The 16727-nt window shown below is 38.3% G+C and overlaps 1 protein-coding gene across 1 annotated transcript; it reads right to left on the minus strand.

Annotated features, from left to right (window-relative positions):
• Positions 1-464: 464 nt before the first annotated feature.
• Positions 465-14895, minus strand: setdb1b (SET domain bifurcated histone lysine methyltransferase 1b). Its single transcript, XM_030158489.1, has 25 exons — positions 14784-14895; positions 13399-13602; positions 12761-12927; positions 12613-12656; positions 12283-12409; positions 12000-12170; positions 11395-11596; positions 11233-11306; positions 10939-11129; positions 10686-10815; positions 10241-10424; positions 8659-8775; positions 8226-8520; positions 7828-8089; positions 6631-6721; positions 6426-6542; positions 6052-6221; positions 5346-5552; positions 4967-5137; positions 4009-4139; positions 3537-3556; positions 3281-3399; positions 2897-3153; positions 2726-2814; positions 465-786 (listed from the first exon to the last, which is right to left on the minus strand). Exons 1-25 carry the CDS (start codon positions 14798-14800, stop codon positions 669-671), a joined length of 3675 nt encoding a protein of 1224 aa, XP_030014349.1. The 5' UTR covers positions 14801-14895; the 3' UTR covers positions 465-668.
• Between the last annotated feature and the right edge of the window lie 1832 nt (positions 14896-16727).

The raw sequence follows: 16727 nt of genomic DNA on the forward strand, positions 1-16727 counted from the left end.
TAACCCTTTATGAGATGTACTGCATTCATTTTGTTTTATGTCTGGTTTCATTCAATATTTCAGATGTTTCTCTTTGTGCTGTTTCTTGTCATGGGGTCACATTAAATAGTGACTTTAACCTTTACAACCCATTTACTTCAGGTGATTTGCATGTCAACACCGCACACATATTTCCTGTATTTTCTTGTTGTATGTGAAGCAAAAAGGATGACAAATAAATATGTTCATTCCAACCCTGCAAAAACAATAAAACTAAAGGTGGCCTGAGACTTTTGCACAGTACTGGGCATCATCTGTCAAGAAACATCTGGATTGTTTTGATTTTTGATCATTCTCATTATATTTGTTTCCATTATTTCTGTTGTTTCACTATTCAATGTCTAAAGGTTCCTTCATGATCATGTATTAGTATTTCTTTGTCAAAGGAGTTTGACTCAGTGCAGACACACATGGCTGACGCTTCATTGAAGAAAAAGTCCTTTTATTCAGATGTAAAGAAACTGTTCATGGATAAACTGAAACAAATAAGGAGACACACTGATATAAAATGAAGGCAACACAATTAATGTAATAAAATTCCTATGTAAACTAAAAAAAATAACGGTTACAGTGTTGAAAGGACTCTTAAAGTTGCTACAGATGCAGCAAAGGGAGTTAAGTGAGATGGATCACAGCAGCCGTCCTCTGCATTCTGTCGAGCCACAGCAGCAGAGCAGCACTTTGCCCTCCACGCTGCCCACCTCATAGTTATAGTCCCAGGTCAGCTCGGTGCCGGCCCGGATCCGTCTGGAAAAGAAAAAAAGCAGATATGACTGTGGGGCAGGGTTAGAGGATGATGTGTTCAGGGTGTATCTGATATGAGTCAATAAAAGGTTCCGTGTCTAAAACTCTGTATAGTAGTCCAAACTTTTCTTCTACTTCTACTTCTTTTTTTTTTTTTTTTTTACAGTGAAACCTGTAAAACTTGCTGGTGAGACTCAAATAGACACAAGAGTGCCACCTAGAGGCCATGTTCAGCAGTACAACCTGTTCATCTACAGTCCTATGGCTGAAGTATTTCACAGGCTGCAGATGAGGAGATGTTTCTTCAATATTCAGGAAATGAAATAATGCAAAATAATGAGTTTCTGATTTTAATCAGTGTGGAAAGGTTCATAAATTGTGATGTTTCCTCTGGAGATCGTTCTTTTGGAATATATTACAGCCTGTTGGTTAATATGTGCTGATCACTGGTGCATCACTTCCTTTAACAATACTTTTACTTTCTAACAACTAATGCACATTGACCACATTGGCACATGAACACGGTGGCTGCTGATGAAGATCTGAAGTTGGTAAATGAATGCCTTCAATGGCAGCTTACTGCTCCCAATGTCTGTATGCTATGTGCTAATGCTACTAGGTGTATGTTTCAGGATGAGTAAGATGCAGAGACTGAATTGTCCTACAGGGATAATAAAACAAGTTAACCATAACCTTGTCAGTCTTAAAGTACTGATTTTTATCATTATTTGTTGATATCGTAATATAGAGATTTACACTAGAAAACTACCTTTAAATTATGTTTTATCTCAAGTTCTTCCAGACAACAAAAAAAACTTGTAAGTAAAATTGTAAAACCCAATTCACAACACGTCGGAGGAATAACATCTAGATTAAATATTCCCATGCTGTACAACATCAAAAAATATAGCATGTAGTTTTTGAGTTTCTGTGACTGGGTAGAACAGATCTATACAGTTATCACGACAAAATACTATATATTTTATATTAAAGCTTTATAAACTACTGTTGTGACAAATCTGATCCAATTTGTAGGAAAAAACAGACAACAGTACCCTCCAGAAAACCAAGTGGTTTGGATCAGAACAAGATCAGCAGGAAGCATGAGTCCACACATTGGCTGTGACAGTGGAATCTGTCCTCTAGGACTCTCTTCCCTGGACAGTCGTGAGATGATGTAGAAAATTTGCAAATTGTTTTTCAAGCTTCATGCACAGGTCATGGAAATAACTGTACTGTCACTCAAACTTCTCTTAACATCACAGATTTGCCTGAAATGTTCATCATAAACATCCAATTATACAACCCTTTCCACTGACAATGATAAGATACAGAAAAAGGTTTTTTAAACTTTTGCAAAATTATTTATTTAAAAGACATTTTTTTATGGGCAGCTTTGTCTGCAGCAGTAGGCATGACAAGCATGGAGGGTTAGGCCCAAGGGGGGAACTGAGATCCAGCCTTAATAATGACTAATATCCCTCCAAAACACAAACCACCTCAGGCCTGACCCACAGAAAGTTCTCAATTTTTTCCACAAAACAATGTAATGTCCCTCTGTCTGCACACACTGTCCTAGTCACTGAAATGTGTAAGACATAGCGGAGTCAACCTCTAATCGCTTTTATTGAATTATTATCGCAGCAGAAGATAAAGATAAAATGTGCGCTGAAATATTAACTGCAAAATGTTATGCCCTAATGGCGTCTAATAAGGTTTATAACTATCTAGTGCTGATCTCCGCCTACTTGGATCAAATTTAATTTTCTCTTTCTTCACATGATTTGGGGCATATTAAAACCTTTATTTGACGAATAATACAAGCAGAAAAATGACAGGAATTAGAACAAAGAAGGAACTCACTTCAGGCGTCTGGCACTTAATCCTCCATAAATATCATGACTGGATCAATGACAAACTTTAAACTTGTTCAAACACTCACTTGCTGGCAAAGAACGCCACCCAGGGGAACCGCAGGTCATGAGTATCCACAAACACATTCTGGACAAAGAGGTTTGGACTACAGCTGTGCTGTAATTCACAGAGGAAACAGAGTCAGACCAGTGTGATTGAAGTAACATCAGACAGATGGTCCTGTTCGTTACACACTTACATTGAGGTAACGTCCAAGGTTGCCTTCCAGCTTGGCATCGATGATGTAGCAGGACTCCTCTCCATCAAAGAACAGCCGGGTGTTTTTGGGAGCATTCTCGTTGCCTCCTCCCGACTGCCCCTGTTGTCCTGGTTTTCCTCCCTGAGCCCCCGGTCCGCCTCCGGCTCCAGATGCCCCTGTTTTTACCATCATGCCATGGCTGGTCTTCAGGGCGATGCCTCGAGTGGATTTCACTGCTACCTGTTTCTTAGTCACAGCTGAGCCAAGACGACGACGACGACAGGGGCAACAAACAGAAACAATGATTCAATGAGAAAAGGGTCTAAGAATACAGTCATCATCAGATATTAGTACATTTCTCTCCCATCCTCATTTCGTTCTTACCTTGGGTGACTTTCTCTCTCTCCTTGTTGTCATCAGATCCAGAGCTGATGGTCTGAACATCATCACTGTCAGACAGAGTCATCACATCCTGCTTCTTTCCTGGATCTGACTTCACTTGGCTGCAAGAAACATGCCATTAAATCACAGCTGATAAGAATAAAGACAGACCTACTAAGATGGTTTACAAAATTACTTTCAAGTTTGTTTGACTGCAATTAAAATATCAGTTTTAGTATTGCTTTTTATTTTAACCCACCTCTTGTTGTCTCCAGATTCCTGTGAAGGAAAACCAAAAACATATTGTCATAAACATGACAAATTAATGAAAACATGTTAAAACTACTTCAGGCTTATCTCTCACTTTCACCATTGTATCAGAATACAATCATCATCATATTCATCATCCCCCTTACCCTTCATCATAGAAGTGATAAGATTATTATTCAAATCACAAATAATGTGTTATTGGTACTTGATTTGTTTAAATATAATCAGGAGCCTTTTAATTTCTAATTAAAACTTACCTGAGCAGCGTGGAAATATTTTCAAAATGTATTTGTTAAATCACATTTGCTTGTGCACTGTTTTTATTATCTATACTGTTGTATTATAATGAATTATAATAATGAAAAGATTAACATAATTAAAACTGACAGGATCTTGCTCTACATTTTAAAACTGCTTCACACTAGACAACACTACTCTTGCCCTATCTCCTCTTTATTTACCTTCTTCAGCCCCTGGCTGGTAAGCCATGAAGCCACTTTGCTTTTCCCCGTCTCCTCTGGTATCGTTGGTGGCTTCTCCTCTTCTGCTCCTTTGCCTGACGTATTCAGTCCATCTTTACTGTCCTGACTCCCTGAAACACCAAAGGGACAAAAACCACAACCTGACATTAAGGCCAGCTTTTCCAAGACTCATTTTGGTCTTATTCCCTTTATTTGGACTTTGTAATAAATGTACTGAGGACAATTTGTCATTTTTGTTCCTTTAATAAGATTTTAGGAATGATAAAAGGCTTTGACATCTGTCACAAGGACTCTGACAGATCATACATTTTTTTCAATTGCTCCAAAAAGCTAAGATGGTGACTGATGACAGATATACGGATGGACAAAACCAAAACTGATATTTTCTAAATCTCACAATGCTGAGTAAACACTCTTGCTGTTTTAAAAGAAGCTTTGGAAGAAAAATCTTAATATTTAGACAGATACACACTAGGGCTGAAAGATATATCGCTATCGTATCGATATCTAGATATGAACATTCAAGATATTAATATCAAAAAAGCAACGATATAAACAATATAGATTTCCCCCGCACTCGCCCTGCATGTACAGCTCTGGAAGTCACAACAAATTCCATTTATTCATACTTCATGTTAATGTTGATGACTGGCAGTGAGTTCTTATAAAGAAAACTGCACTTTCCACATTCTTTTGTATTATGATGTTTGTATTTTTCTGAAAAATGCTTAGTTTTCACTGAACCCGTAGTCATATCGTATCGATATCGAGATATCTGGCATGAATATCCAGATATGAAATTTTGTCCATATTGTTCAGCCCTAATACACACTCAACACATAACCCTCAATTCAGCATTTAAGTGACCAGTTTGACACACTGACTCTAAGTGAACAAACAGTAACAGCTCCAAGGCCTACAGATGCAGTCGGCTCACCTTCCTTGTTGCCTTTAGCCTGACCACGGGTTGTGTAACTTCTCCACACAGAACTGGAGCTGAAGTAGTTTTCCTTCACAAATGTGTCGTCGGAGCTGTCACTTTCTTCTTCACTCTTTGACTCTTTGTCATCATCATCATTGCTGTCCCCTGATGAGCTTGAACTTTGGCCTGTGAAAAAAAAAAAGTGAGAAAACATTAACAGAAGTACAAAGAAAAATATGAGCCTGGCTCAGCAGAACATCCCGCTGGTATCTAAGCAGGTCTATCATATCTTTGGTAGAAGGGGGAACCCTCTCTTCTGTGGCTCTTTCTGAGGCTTCTTCTATTTCTTTCCCTTTTAATAGGCTGTTTCTTTTACCTCTGGACTTGTACTCACCCTTCTTGGGGGGCCGTACTAAAGCAGAAGGCTGGATTTTGATCCTGGACATGTCCACACCGCTGCCCTCGCTGTCCGAACAGTGCGCCTCACTCTCATAGCCCTCTTTGAAGTTCTCCACACTCTCTATATGGTCAAGATTAGCAAAATACTCGTCGCCCATTTCTAGACCTTCTTTGTCAGCAAAGTCATCCGTCAAAATTTTACCTGGAAACAAAGAAAAGAAATACATGATGTGAAAATCAATCTGCTGTACTACTGTAATAAACAATTTATACAGATCCTTATGTTCATTGTGCTTAACTACTACAGGTCTCCAAATCAGATGATGTAGTTTGATGATGTTTTGAAGGAGTGAGGGATCATGGGAGTTGATGTTTCCATCACAATCTATCTAACATAACTCAGGCTGAAATCATGTTTATAGAAAAAATAAAGCATGAAAACTTTACATTACATTTAACGACATATATTCACATGATGCAATTTCATCTGAATTAAATTACCGGAAGTGATGTTGAGTGAGTAACAAAACAATAGCATTGGCAGACAACCACATGAAGACATTTTCTATGAATTTTCACTTGGCTGGAAACATTTATTATGCTAAGTCAACAATAATTATACCATATTCCTTTTATTGTTAGACATTTCCCTGTGGAAATGTTATCCGTTGTAGCTATAATCATGAGATTTCATTCCTCACCAGCATAAATGCAGACAAAAGAGCCCTTGGCCACATCATCCAGACAGCGGATCCCCCAGCCTTTGTTCTGCGTCTTGAAGAGCTGAAGACGTACCTGCAGGCCATGCTGCACCAGCCGGTTGGTGCACATTTGCGCACAACATTTGCACCGCTTATTACACTCGTAGATCCTGTGTGAGAATGAGAGAGCACAAGAGACCAAACACCAGACAGGGTGAGACAATGGTAGGATCCTCTGAGACTAGACGAGAAAATTATGTGATACAGTCAAGAGCAATTATGTTCTTATCAGGTGATTAAAGGTGAGAATGGGTTAGTTTTTCTGTAGAGTGGAACATTAATGGAAGTGCTTTGGTGAGTGTATTATGTCTGACCCTGTGGGCAAACACTCCTCTAGTCTTTTGTGCAAATATCCTGCATTCGGGTTGATCTGTGCCCCGGGTGTGCAGCCGGTAGCCTGTAGGGTCAGCTGGTGGCAAGAGCACTTTGACCTGTAATTAAAACAATGAAACGTCTCAGAATATTAACAATGGGAGACGTATGAAAAAGAGAGGTTAAACAAAGATGAAATCCACTAACTTGTCTCGACAGCCATCAGTACAATCACATCCAACCAGGAAGTCAGCACTGGTGTTGATGAATACACCATCCTCAGGAATTCTCTCTTTACCTGGAGGAGATAGAAATGTTTGAATCTCTAAGAGGTGATTTAGTTCACAGTTATGTTTAAAAATGACCAAAGGATGTAAGTGACTTAAAACAGTGACAGAAAAAGTGACAGGTAAAAAAAGAGTCTGCTTATTATTTTGACAGAGTTGAAAATAGAGAACAAGTTATACACACTCAACATTGTCACCAACATGCCTACAATTTGGGTCAACCATGTATTGAGGAGCTAATGTTGAAGTGAGTTTTTGAAGGAAGGAAGGAAGCGAGAGCATTGGTGTGGACATGTCCAGGATAAAATGAAAGAAAGAATATAAAAATATCACACATTCAGAGAGTCTTGCTAACTTCTGGTCACTTCCTTTGGGGAAATGTTCCCCAACTGCAAAACTCTGCCTGATGGTATACAGATTATTTATGTAGATCTAGTGTTCAGAACAAAATTAAAGGCGAGTCATCTGTCTGCGGAAAAGAGGAAAGATTTTAAGACAATATCCAGGTTATCTTCTTGATTTTGTACAAGTGTTTTTATGTGTAAGTTTAGACACAGTGGCTGTGGTGTTTGCTTTCTCCTCTGTCACTGTGGAGAAAAAAAAATTAATTATTCATCTTCCACTAGTGGTGTTGACATGAAAAGTGACCTGTTCACCTTTTCTTTCCACGCACTTATACACATATATTTTTCAAAACAATGCTTTTTCTGTCATTAAAAAGGGAAATTGAAATGACAAGCTGTAATAGATGAGAGCAGAATTTCACACTACCCTGTACATCAAAATGATCAATAATGAGTTTTAGGCAATCCCTAGTAAACAAGATTTTTTTTAATATATTAAGTATGGGATCTGTAATTGTCCTTAGGAAATATCCTCATTCATCAAAGCAAAAAAAAACAAAAAAAACATAAAGTGTGGTTTTAAAAATAACAGGGAAGCCTTTAGAAGAAAAATATCAAGTAAGCAACAATGAACACCTGTCCAGCTATTTAAAACATATCAGTACAAGTATGCTGAAATATGGTGTTGTTTTTTAAAAATGCATTAACCTGGCTTTTATTTTTACACATCAACATGAACCACATATCCTTCAATACTCTGATGGTGTCCTTACTGTAGGCGACTTTGGGAGGTGGGGCGGAGTCAATCTCATTGACACAGGACAGAGGGATGTCTTCTTTCCCTCCAGTGATGTCTGCTATGTAATAAAATTGCCTCTGAGGCTGGAAGGGCCTGTCCACAAGCACATAAGGGTCTAGACAGAACATCTCCAAGAAAATAAAGTCACAGTGCGTCTGGAAAAGGTACTGCTGGATCTCTGCCATGTTACGCAAACAAAGTCCACATGGAGCTTTGTAGATCACATGGAAGGACATCTGCAGGAAGGACACACAAAAGTATTTATTTAGGGATGTTCCAAAAAAAACAAAAAAAAACAAAACAAAACAAAAAAACCAAAGTGAATATGTTTTCCAATTAGGTAGAAGCTTAAGCAGTGTTTTTCAAATGTACCTTGCGATTGACTTTGCGTCGTCCTGTCATGCGTCTGAAGTCATACAGTAAAGGTGTAAGGAGGGGGTTCTTTCCTCTGTGAATGTCTGGTTTTGCAGGTCGGACTCGATTCAGGCAGGCTGGCTGACAGGTGTGTGAAAGGTAGAAGACACGGTCTGTCGGGGCTCGGTATGAGGGCTGGTGTGGGATGGTGGACATAGTGTGGGTCATGGGAGGGGAGCCAGGAGCCAGAGTGGGCAGCTGCCTCTGGTACGTTTGGAAGTTAACACTATTTGGAGGATTTATCAACCTTATACTGCAGATCAAACAAAAAGACAAAGAGAGAAAAAAAAGAAAATACTGAAAATAAGATCAACACCTTCAATTACACTGATAATTATAGCTCAGTCTTGCCTTTTCCTTTAAGGACTATGCAGCGTGTCTACGGACTCACCCAGTTACTAGGTTACTAGGACTGGAGGAAAGAGACTGCATGATTTTGGAGGCATGTGTTCCTCCCACCCCAGGAATGAATGGAGAAGTGCTCTTCTTTGCCATTTGATGCTTAGTGCTTTAAAAGAGAAGAGAGAAAAACAAAAACAAACAAAAATCTGTTACATCTTCCAGTCTTAAATGAAACCACATTCCTATTCAGGATAGAAGTGGCTAACAGCTAACTGCCCACAGCTGATGATCAAAAAGACATTATCCATAGTATCCAGAGGAGGGAACAATGTCAGCAACAACAACAGTTGTGTCCAAAAGTTTGGCTGTAACACAATTTATGCTCCACATCCTTAAAATCGCATGTTTACATCATTAAGTGAGGCTTACTCTGTCGGGGGCTGACAGCAAGGGTATATCCCCGAAATCCCCCCAATCCTCTGCTATATATAAATTCTATCCACGATAATTGTTAGACAATTGATATTAACTCAGTTTGAGCTACATTGACATGATAGTGGCAGAATAATGCTCAGAGAAAAAAATCTTTTCCCACAAAAGTCCATCTAGTGAATGAACATGACACCATATGAACTCTGGATTGTAGCGAGAAAATGGACATTTGTAAGATGATCAATATGAAACAAATTTTATCTCAATCGGCCTATTATTGCTTGATTTATGTCCAAAAAAACTGATTTTCAACTGAAGTGCCAGCATCTGGGTGACTACGGCTACGTTCAGACTGTAGGCAAATGTGGCCCAAATCTGATTTTTTCAAATCCAACCCAGCCCACTTCCACATGTGGTCCTAAATCCGATAAGTATCTGATATTTTGCAATGTGACTTCAGTCTGAACAGCCAGGTCACATTTAGCCGACCTTTACATCATTGAAATGCGACAAACGTCACAAATCCATGTTGCAGGAGGGGGAGCAGTGGGAAAAAGATGTTTACTTCCATAAACACAATGCGTGCCTGCGTAGTCATGTATTGTGTCAGGACCCCTTTTGTGCATGTGGGTCACTTCAGGGTATACTCAACTCATACTCAAAACTGATAGAAGTTGCATTTAATGTGTAATATGAACAAGCACATAAAAAATAAGTAGATAATTGTGCATCAAGACCTGCTGTCTGAACGTAGCCTTATAATACTAATAGGGAAGCTGAAATTGATAGGGCTCTTCCACCTGGGGTCCCCTATGTTGGTTATCAAGGGATGAGAAATCCAACCAAAACCGCCCTAGTTATTGCATTCACATGAAGGATATCCGGTAGTGGTCAGGGTAAAGCCTTTATACCCCTAAAACTTGATTTCACCTATATAAGTATGCTAATTCTCAAACTTCTGACTAAAACAAATGTATTATACTATCTAGAAACATTACAATGGAATTCTAAAAACAACACAAATCTGTTGAAGTTACTATCAACTTACACCATAGCAAAAAAAGACTATTCTATTCATATGTGTTGTGCTGAAGATTGTCGCATCATAAATGTGAAATTCCTCTTCAGCTCCAGCATAGCTTTACCAGGCAACTTAAGTTTAATAGTGTTACTGAAATGTTTTACTGAGTTTCACTCACTCAGCACGGGGAGGCAATGGGGACGGTGGTGTTTGTTGGACTGGTTGGGGTTGTGGAGGCTGTTGGACTTGTGCTGTCTGTTGTACAGGCTGACTGGATGAAGGCTGCGGTGCTTTGACAGGAGATGCTCCAACGTGTCCGTCGCTGGTGTACTGAACCACAGGGCCCTTACTCCTTAGTGCCCCTGGAGATGGAAATGGACAGTAAAACATCAACAGGAAAACAAATCTGAAAGGAAAGAGGGCTGCAACATTAGACTGAAAATATTCTAGTCTCTTGGATTTATATTCTTTCTACAACACAAAATTTAAACGCAATTTATGAGGCTTTTTAAAGCTCATAAAGAAAGTGCTGACTTTCAAGATGTCCAGTACATTGCCATCATCACCAACAATGTTTTCAGACACTCTAGCATTTGTCTGTCCATTGTGTTGGCTTTTCTTACCCATGTTGGGTCGTGTCCTCTGCTGGCCAGCCAGCTTCTTCTCCTGGGTGTTTGCAGTGGTCATCTTCAGGTTGAACATTGGCTCCAACCTTGTGGAGCCTCTGTAGATCCACTCACTCCTCTTATCATCCTGATGAACATCAAACAACGCCGATTGACCCTCTATCTACTAACATAGCACTGATATGTATTTATAAAAACTGCATCATATCCACTGAAGTGAATTTTCTGCTCTGTTTTAATGATGACGCACCAAAAACAGGATCTTGACCAAACTTCCATCCACCTCCTCCACTCTGCTCTTCCACCAGGTTCCCTCCCACTCGGTTTTGATAATTTGGCCAACCTTTAGGAGCACCATGGGCCTGCTAGGATATGCAGTGATGTATTCCTCAATGAAGTCTCGACATGATGCATCCTCTATGTCCTCCCAAGTCCGTTTTACTAAGAAAATAAGTACGAAAACAATTTAAAATGAGTTGGCTTTTCATCAATAAAAACAAAAACCTTCAAGAAACATAAGGTTAATAATAGAATGAATACTTACATGGTCGACAGATGGGGAAAAGCTCAGGTAGTGTCACATATGAGGCATATCCATCATCAAAGAAGATTAGAAATCTAAATATAACCAGGATTGGAACCAGTGAACACACAGATTGAACCCTTCCCTGATTTGCATTTCATTCTGTTAGCTTTTTCTACCCACCTCATACGGTTCTTGTTATTGGGCATCTCTGCGACTATACCAGCATAAAGCCACACCAGGTTGCCATCCTTGTACTTGGCGACTACACGAGCTCCAACATACAGTGTTTCCAGGGTGGGGTTGTAGTCAAAAGCCACATGATTTCCAGAGAGGAGACTCTTGCCTTTATCAAACTTTACTTTATACTTGTAAATACTGTTTCCTACAAACAGACAGAGGATATGCAGCATTAATGGCACAGTAGATCGAGACAATCCAATCACAGAAAATATATAGCTATGTTTTGATGAATAGTCAGTCAGGAAGCATTCATCTACAACTATTCTGGTGACTGATAATCACTTCTGCAAAAATATAACAGGTTCCAGGTTAATTTGATACTTCTTGTTGTCGTATCTAATCGTAAACTGGGACTTCGGGACACTAAGGCTTGACACACATGCAGCTCATAATAATAGTAATAATAATAATAATAATAATAATAATAATAATTATTATTATTATTATTATTATTATTATTATTATTATTATAAAACAATTATTTATCACACAAAACAATGTTTTCAAACACATAAATGAAAGAAGACAAATTTCTAATAACACACCAACAGGATTGATGGCGACAAGGGTGCCTTTATGCCAGGTCTTGGTACGTTTCTTTCCCAGAATGTTCATCCCAATTCTGAGCTCATCTTCCTTCAGTTTCGGAGTTGGCTGTATCATAGTCTGGGAAGGAACCTGGGATACAATCACTGCTGGCATTGAAGCTTGAATACCTGGAAGGCAGAAATACCTCACTGTTTTATTCTCAAACATTTCCCTTAAGTTAGAATACACGTAACATTGCCTGAGTGTGTGTGAGTTGTGTATGTGTGTGTTCGCTCTCACCTGACTGGGCTGGAGGTTGTGTTGTGGACCGAATCAGTGCAGCTCCCGGTGTTGGCTTGTGGACCATTTGGACTAACTTTTGCACCTGCTGAGTGCTTTTCTGTAGAGCTGCAGAAGCATCTTTTAACTGGAATAATACAAAACCAGGACAAAAATAGTCTATATCACTAATGACTATCTACATGCAATCGTTTTTCAGACAACTGAAGTAATACAAAGGTTGTGTGCTACACAACCTGACCACGAGAAGAACAAGGTAAACACATTTACAAATGAAGTTAAGCAGTAAAAATAAGCAAACAATCTAATGAAGCTTTCAGTTGTTCTCACCACTTGATCTTTGACAGGAACTACTGGTCTCTTTGGAGGAACCACTGAAACATTAAAAAAACAAAACTAATTAGGTCATTAGTACCTGCCAAATGCTGTATTTTATTAGCAGTGAATGATAACTATTCTCATGAGGAACATGACGTACAACAGCCAACGGCAATAACGTCATCATCATCATCGTCGTCTATCTCAATAACCTCTGAAGACAAAACTCCTCCACCACCTCCTTCATCCTCTGAGCTGCTCTCTCGATAAACAAGCCCATTCTTTTGGTAAGTTTCCTTTACCAGCTTTTCACATTCAAGTATGGACCTAAAAAGATTGACAACACACAAACTCAGACAGTGTAACACAACCCACTGCAACACACTAAATCTGCCTGTTTCCTGCTCAGCTGAGAGCTCAACATTCCTAAGCAACATTCAACAAAATGAAGTATAAACACACTAATGTAGTAACGTCGATCGAATTATTGTCGTAATACAATATAACAAACAAGTTCCTTTAAAGACACATTTCAGGGATTGCCATTTTATTCATCCCTTCCCTGATGTCTTTCCGCTTTTAAGAAATATACAAGAAACGTGTCTGAAACAACATCTGCATTGTGGTTAGTATTGGTTTGACATTTGTCACAACAAATTAAAAGAAGACCCATAAATGTAGCAAAGTTGACCAATAAAATATAAGACTGTAACTTAAATGACCTACTATAGAAAACAGCAAAAAATCACCCACCATTAAATAAATGTAATGAACATGTTACTGACAAAGGCTACTCACTGGCTGGCGTTTTTGAGGAGCGTCTCGGTCATCGCTTCCTCCTCTTCTTTCTGTTTCACATATTCCGTGAGCTCCATCAGCTGAGCCTTTTTCTTCTGCACAATCTCACTCTTTTCCACAGCATCTTCAATCCACTTCTTCAGCTCATCCAGAGAAATTCCCAGCTCTTCTTCCAGACTGGGGTCCCAGCCCTCCACCTCCATGCTGAGGAGACAGAAAGAGACATTGCAATTAAACTAAAACAATCAGCAAGACAATCTATGTGTTTTTCACAACACCTTACTCAAATGAAAAGAAAAATTAAAATTTTGCTACCACATTTCACTGTAATTCATGGACACAGAACATTCACAATTTTTTTTAACTAAAGCAGACTGCAATTACCCAATTAATATTTCACTTTTTTGTTCATGTTTTAGCATGCTGTGTGATGTTACAATGATAACACTTTCAAGTTGTGTGAAAATGAACCCAACACACCCTCAGCCTTTAAGCCACTATGCAACCGAAGTAAAACCCTGTTTATAACATCGACATATATACTCTGACCCACGAAGATGCTGCATGGCAAACATCACAAACAGGAAAATCTATTCTAGTCTGGATTCCAAGTCTTATCTGATGCACATTTTAACTTCAGTGTAAACACAAACATGTCTGCAAATATTGCTAAAAATGTATATTACAGTGCAGATTTTCAGCCCAACTGATAAAAGTTCAGCTTGCACTTAATTGCGGGTCATAGTGTGCACGAATACAGTTAAAGGCATCACTGTTTGTGAGATCTGGTACAGCATCTTTCAGGATGCAATGAAAACTTTGCAAGACACATGTGCACACATCGCTGCCTCCTATGTTGCAGTGTCATCATAACACGATTACTGGCTTTGTTTACGAACCTCTCACTCAGGAACTGATGGTTCCAACACATGAAAATAATGGTAAAAGCGGATTGTTTGGTACAGACCGAAAACTGCCTTATGTAGATGATGTTTTTTTGTAAATGTCCGTTGCACAGGAGCACCATTGTGTGTTTAGACAAGCTTTAACATTGCATGAAATGAGACAGCATAAAAGCCAAAACATTGCTAAATTATCATCTTTTTTGAGTTATCATCTATCATCTCAGATACAAGTGAAGCTGAAAATATAAAAACGGCTCTAATTCCTATGTAAGACAGCGGGGACGCTAAAAGATAACGATTGCTAAAAGTGAGAGTAGGCTAGCTTGTTAGCTTTTATTAGCATAGACAACGTCTCATTTGATGACTGATGCACGTGAATGAAAAACAAACAGCAATGTTTCCTGAGGATATGCTTTCAAGAGACACTGGATAATATAACCCAGACTTCAATCAGAGACGAGAACAGAGCTAAACACTCACCCCTCGCTGCCATCCATCCTTGCAGCTAGCAATTATAATACCGCTCGCTAGCTAATGCTAACAGTTAGCTATGGCAGCGTATGGCTTTGCTTCACGGGGTGTCCAAAGTGGGCGGTGTTTTTTTTTTTTTGTTTTTTTTTTTAACGAATTAGGTTCCGTAGCGGATTAGAGTCCCGCCCACCCGGTTTGTCCACAGTCTAAAACAAATTACGTCTGTGTGAACATTTAACTGTCGGACGCGACTACGTTACAGATGTATTAACACACAGGAAACTTAATACATGGAGGACTTCGCTGTTATTTGTGTTTTGTCCCACATTAACCATTATGGCTGCTGTGCACATTTTACACGCTTTTCATTGTCCATTTTAATTAAATAATCTTGGCTGTGTTGATGCACGGATTTTTGCAATATTGTGTATTTTTATTTTATCTTATTTCTAGCTCAGCTCCTACAATAAGTCTAAAATACACTGAGTAGAGACAAAAGTTACACACACACACTGTTAAACACACAAGTGTGCATCTGCAATGGCGGATTTACCACTGTGGTCAAAACAGCCCTGATTCTACATGGTCAAACAGCACCTAGGGTTTTCATGTGCACTATTTATCTGATCATTACGGTAAAGTAAGCTGGCTAAAATAGTTTTAAGGCTATTTTAACATGAAATAAAACATTTTCCCTCCATAAGAATTTCACGAATTTGGTATTTTGGTATTAGTTCTATTAGCACAAACACTATGAACTACTTTTACTGTGTACTGTTGGAATAATTGTACTCCAAAATCCCTTCCAGGTTACAAGTCTTTTCGTCTGAAATAGTGTTAAATACTAAATTTAATGATGAATAAAATTAATTTTTCCGATAAGTTCCTCATGAATCGGGTGTATTTGGTATTATTACTTAATATATTATTAGCACAAACACTATGAACTACTTTTATTGTGTACTTTTGGAGTTATCATATTCCAAAATCCCTTCCAGGCTACAAGTGTTTTTGTCTGAAATAGTGTTAGACTAAAGTTTGCAAACTGAGTTTCCTTTCCTTTCCTTGGTAACTAATTACATTTATGAGGGAGTAATTCAGTTACAAATTCAATTACTTTTTTGGGAAAGTGACTAGTAACTATAACTAATTACTTTTTTAAAAGTAATTTGCCCAACACTGGCTATTATTAAATTATTAAATGCTGTTGCAATGTAGTTATTTTCTGTCCGTGAAAATGCAGAACAGAAACCAACTGACCCACGCACACCCCCATGGTATGACACACTGCCACACCAAGAGATCAATTCCACAGGAAACACTGATATGTAGCCTATATTATCATCAGTAATTATGATAAAAGATGAAGCAAATTTCTACTCTATTGCATAACAATTCAATACTTTGTTTAAAAGTGTTATTGACTAACTCCGTAATTTTATGAGAATAAAGTCATTACAAAATGAGTCATAATTTTACGAGAAAAACTGCATAATTTAAAAACAGGCTGGAAAAATATCATAATTTACAGGAATAAAGTCGCATCCACTCATTGCATAATGGAGAATTGGAACATTTTGTGAGGTTATATTTTCATTTAGGGTTTACGCGCGGTGTATATTATCCCACCATCATCTGATATGTAGCCTACATTACTCTATATATATATATATATATATATATATATATATATATATATATATATATATATATATATACATATATATATATATACAGTACAGGCCAAAAGTTTGGACACACCTTCTCATTCTTTGCATTTTCTTTATTTTCATGACTATTTACTTTGTAGATTCTCTCTGAAGGCATCAAAACTATGAATGAACACATGTGGAATTATGTACTTAACAAAAAAGTGTTAAATAACTGAAAACATATCTTATATTCTAGTTTCTTCAAAGTAGCCACCCTTAGCACTGATGACTGCTTTGCACA

This window comes from Sphaeramia orbicularis, chromosome 16 (genome assembly GCF_902148855.1).
Source record: "Sphaeramia orbicularis chromosome 16, fSphaOr1.1, whole genome shotgun sequence".
Classification (NCBI taxonomy): domain Eukaryota; kingdom Metazoa; phylum Chordata; class Actinopteri; order Kurtiformes; family Apogonidae; genus Sphaeramia; species Sphaeramia orbicularis.

Bases quoted from the DNA above. Each gene is read 5' to 3' on its own strand.
- setdb1b (XM_030158489.1), bottom strand. The intron at 11,307-11,394 runs GTGGGTAGAAAA...GGTTATATTTAG, and splicing joins AATAACAAGAACCGTATGAG to ATTTCTAATCTTCTTTGATG. The intron at 3,400-3,536 runs GTGGGTTAAAAT...TGTTTCTTGCAG, and splicing joins GAATCTGGAGACAACAAGAG to CCAAGTGAAGTCAGATCCAG.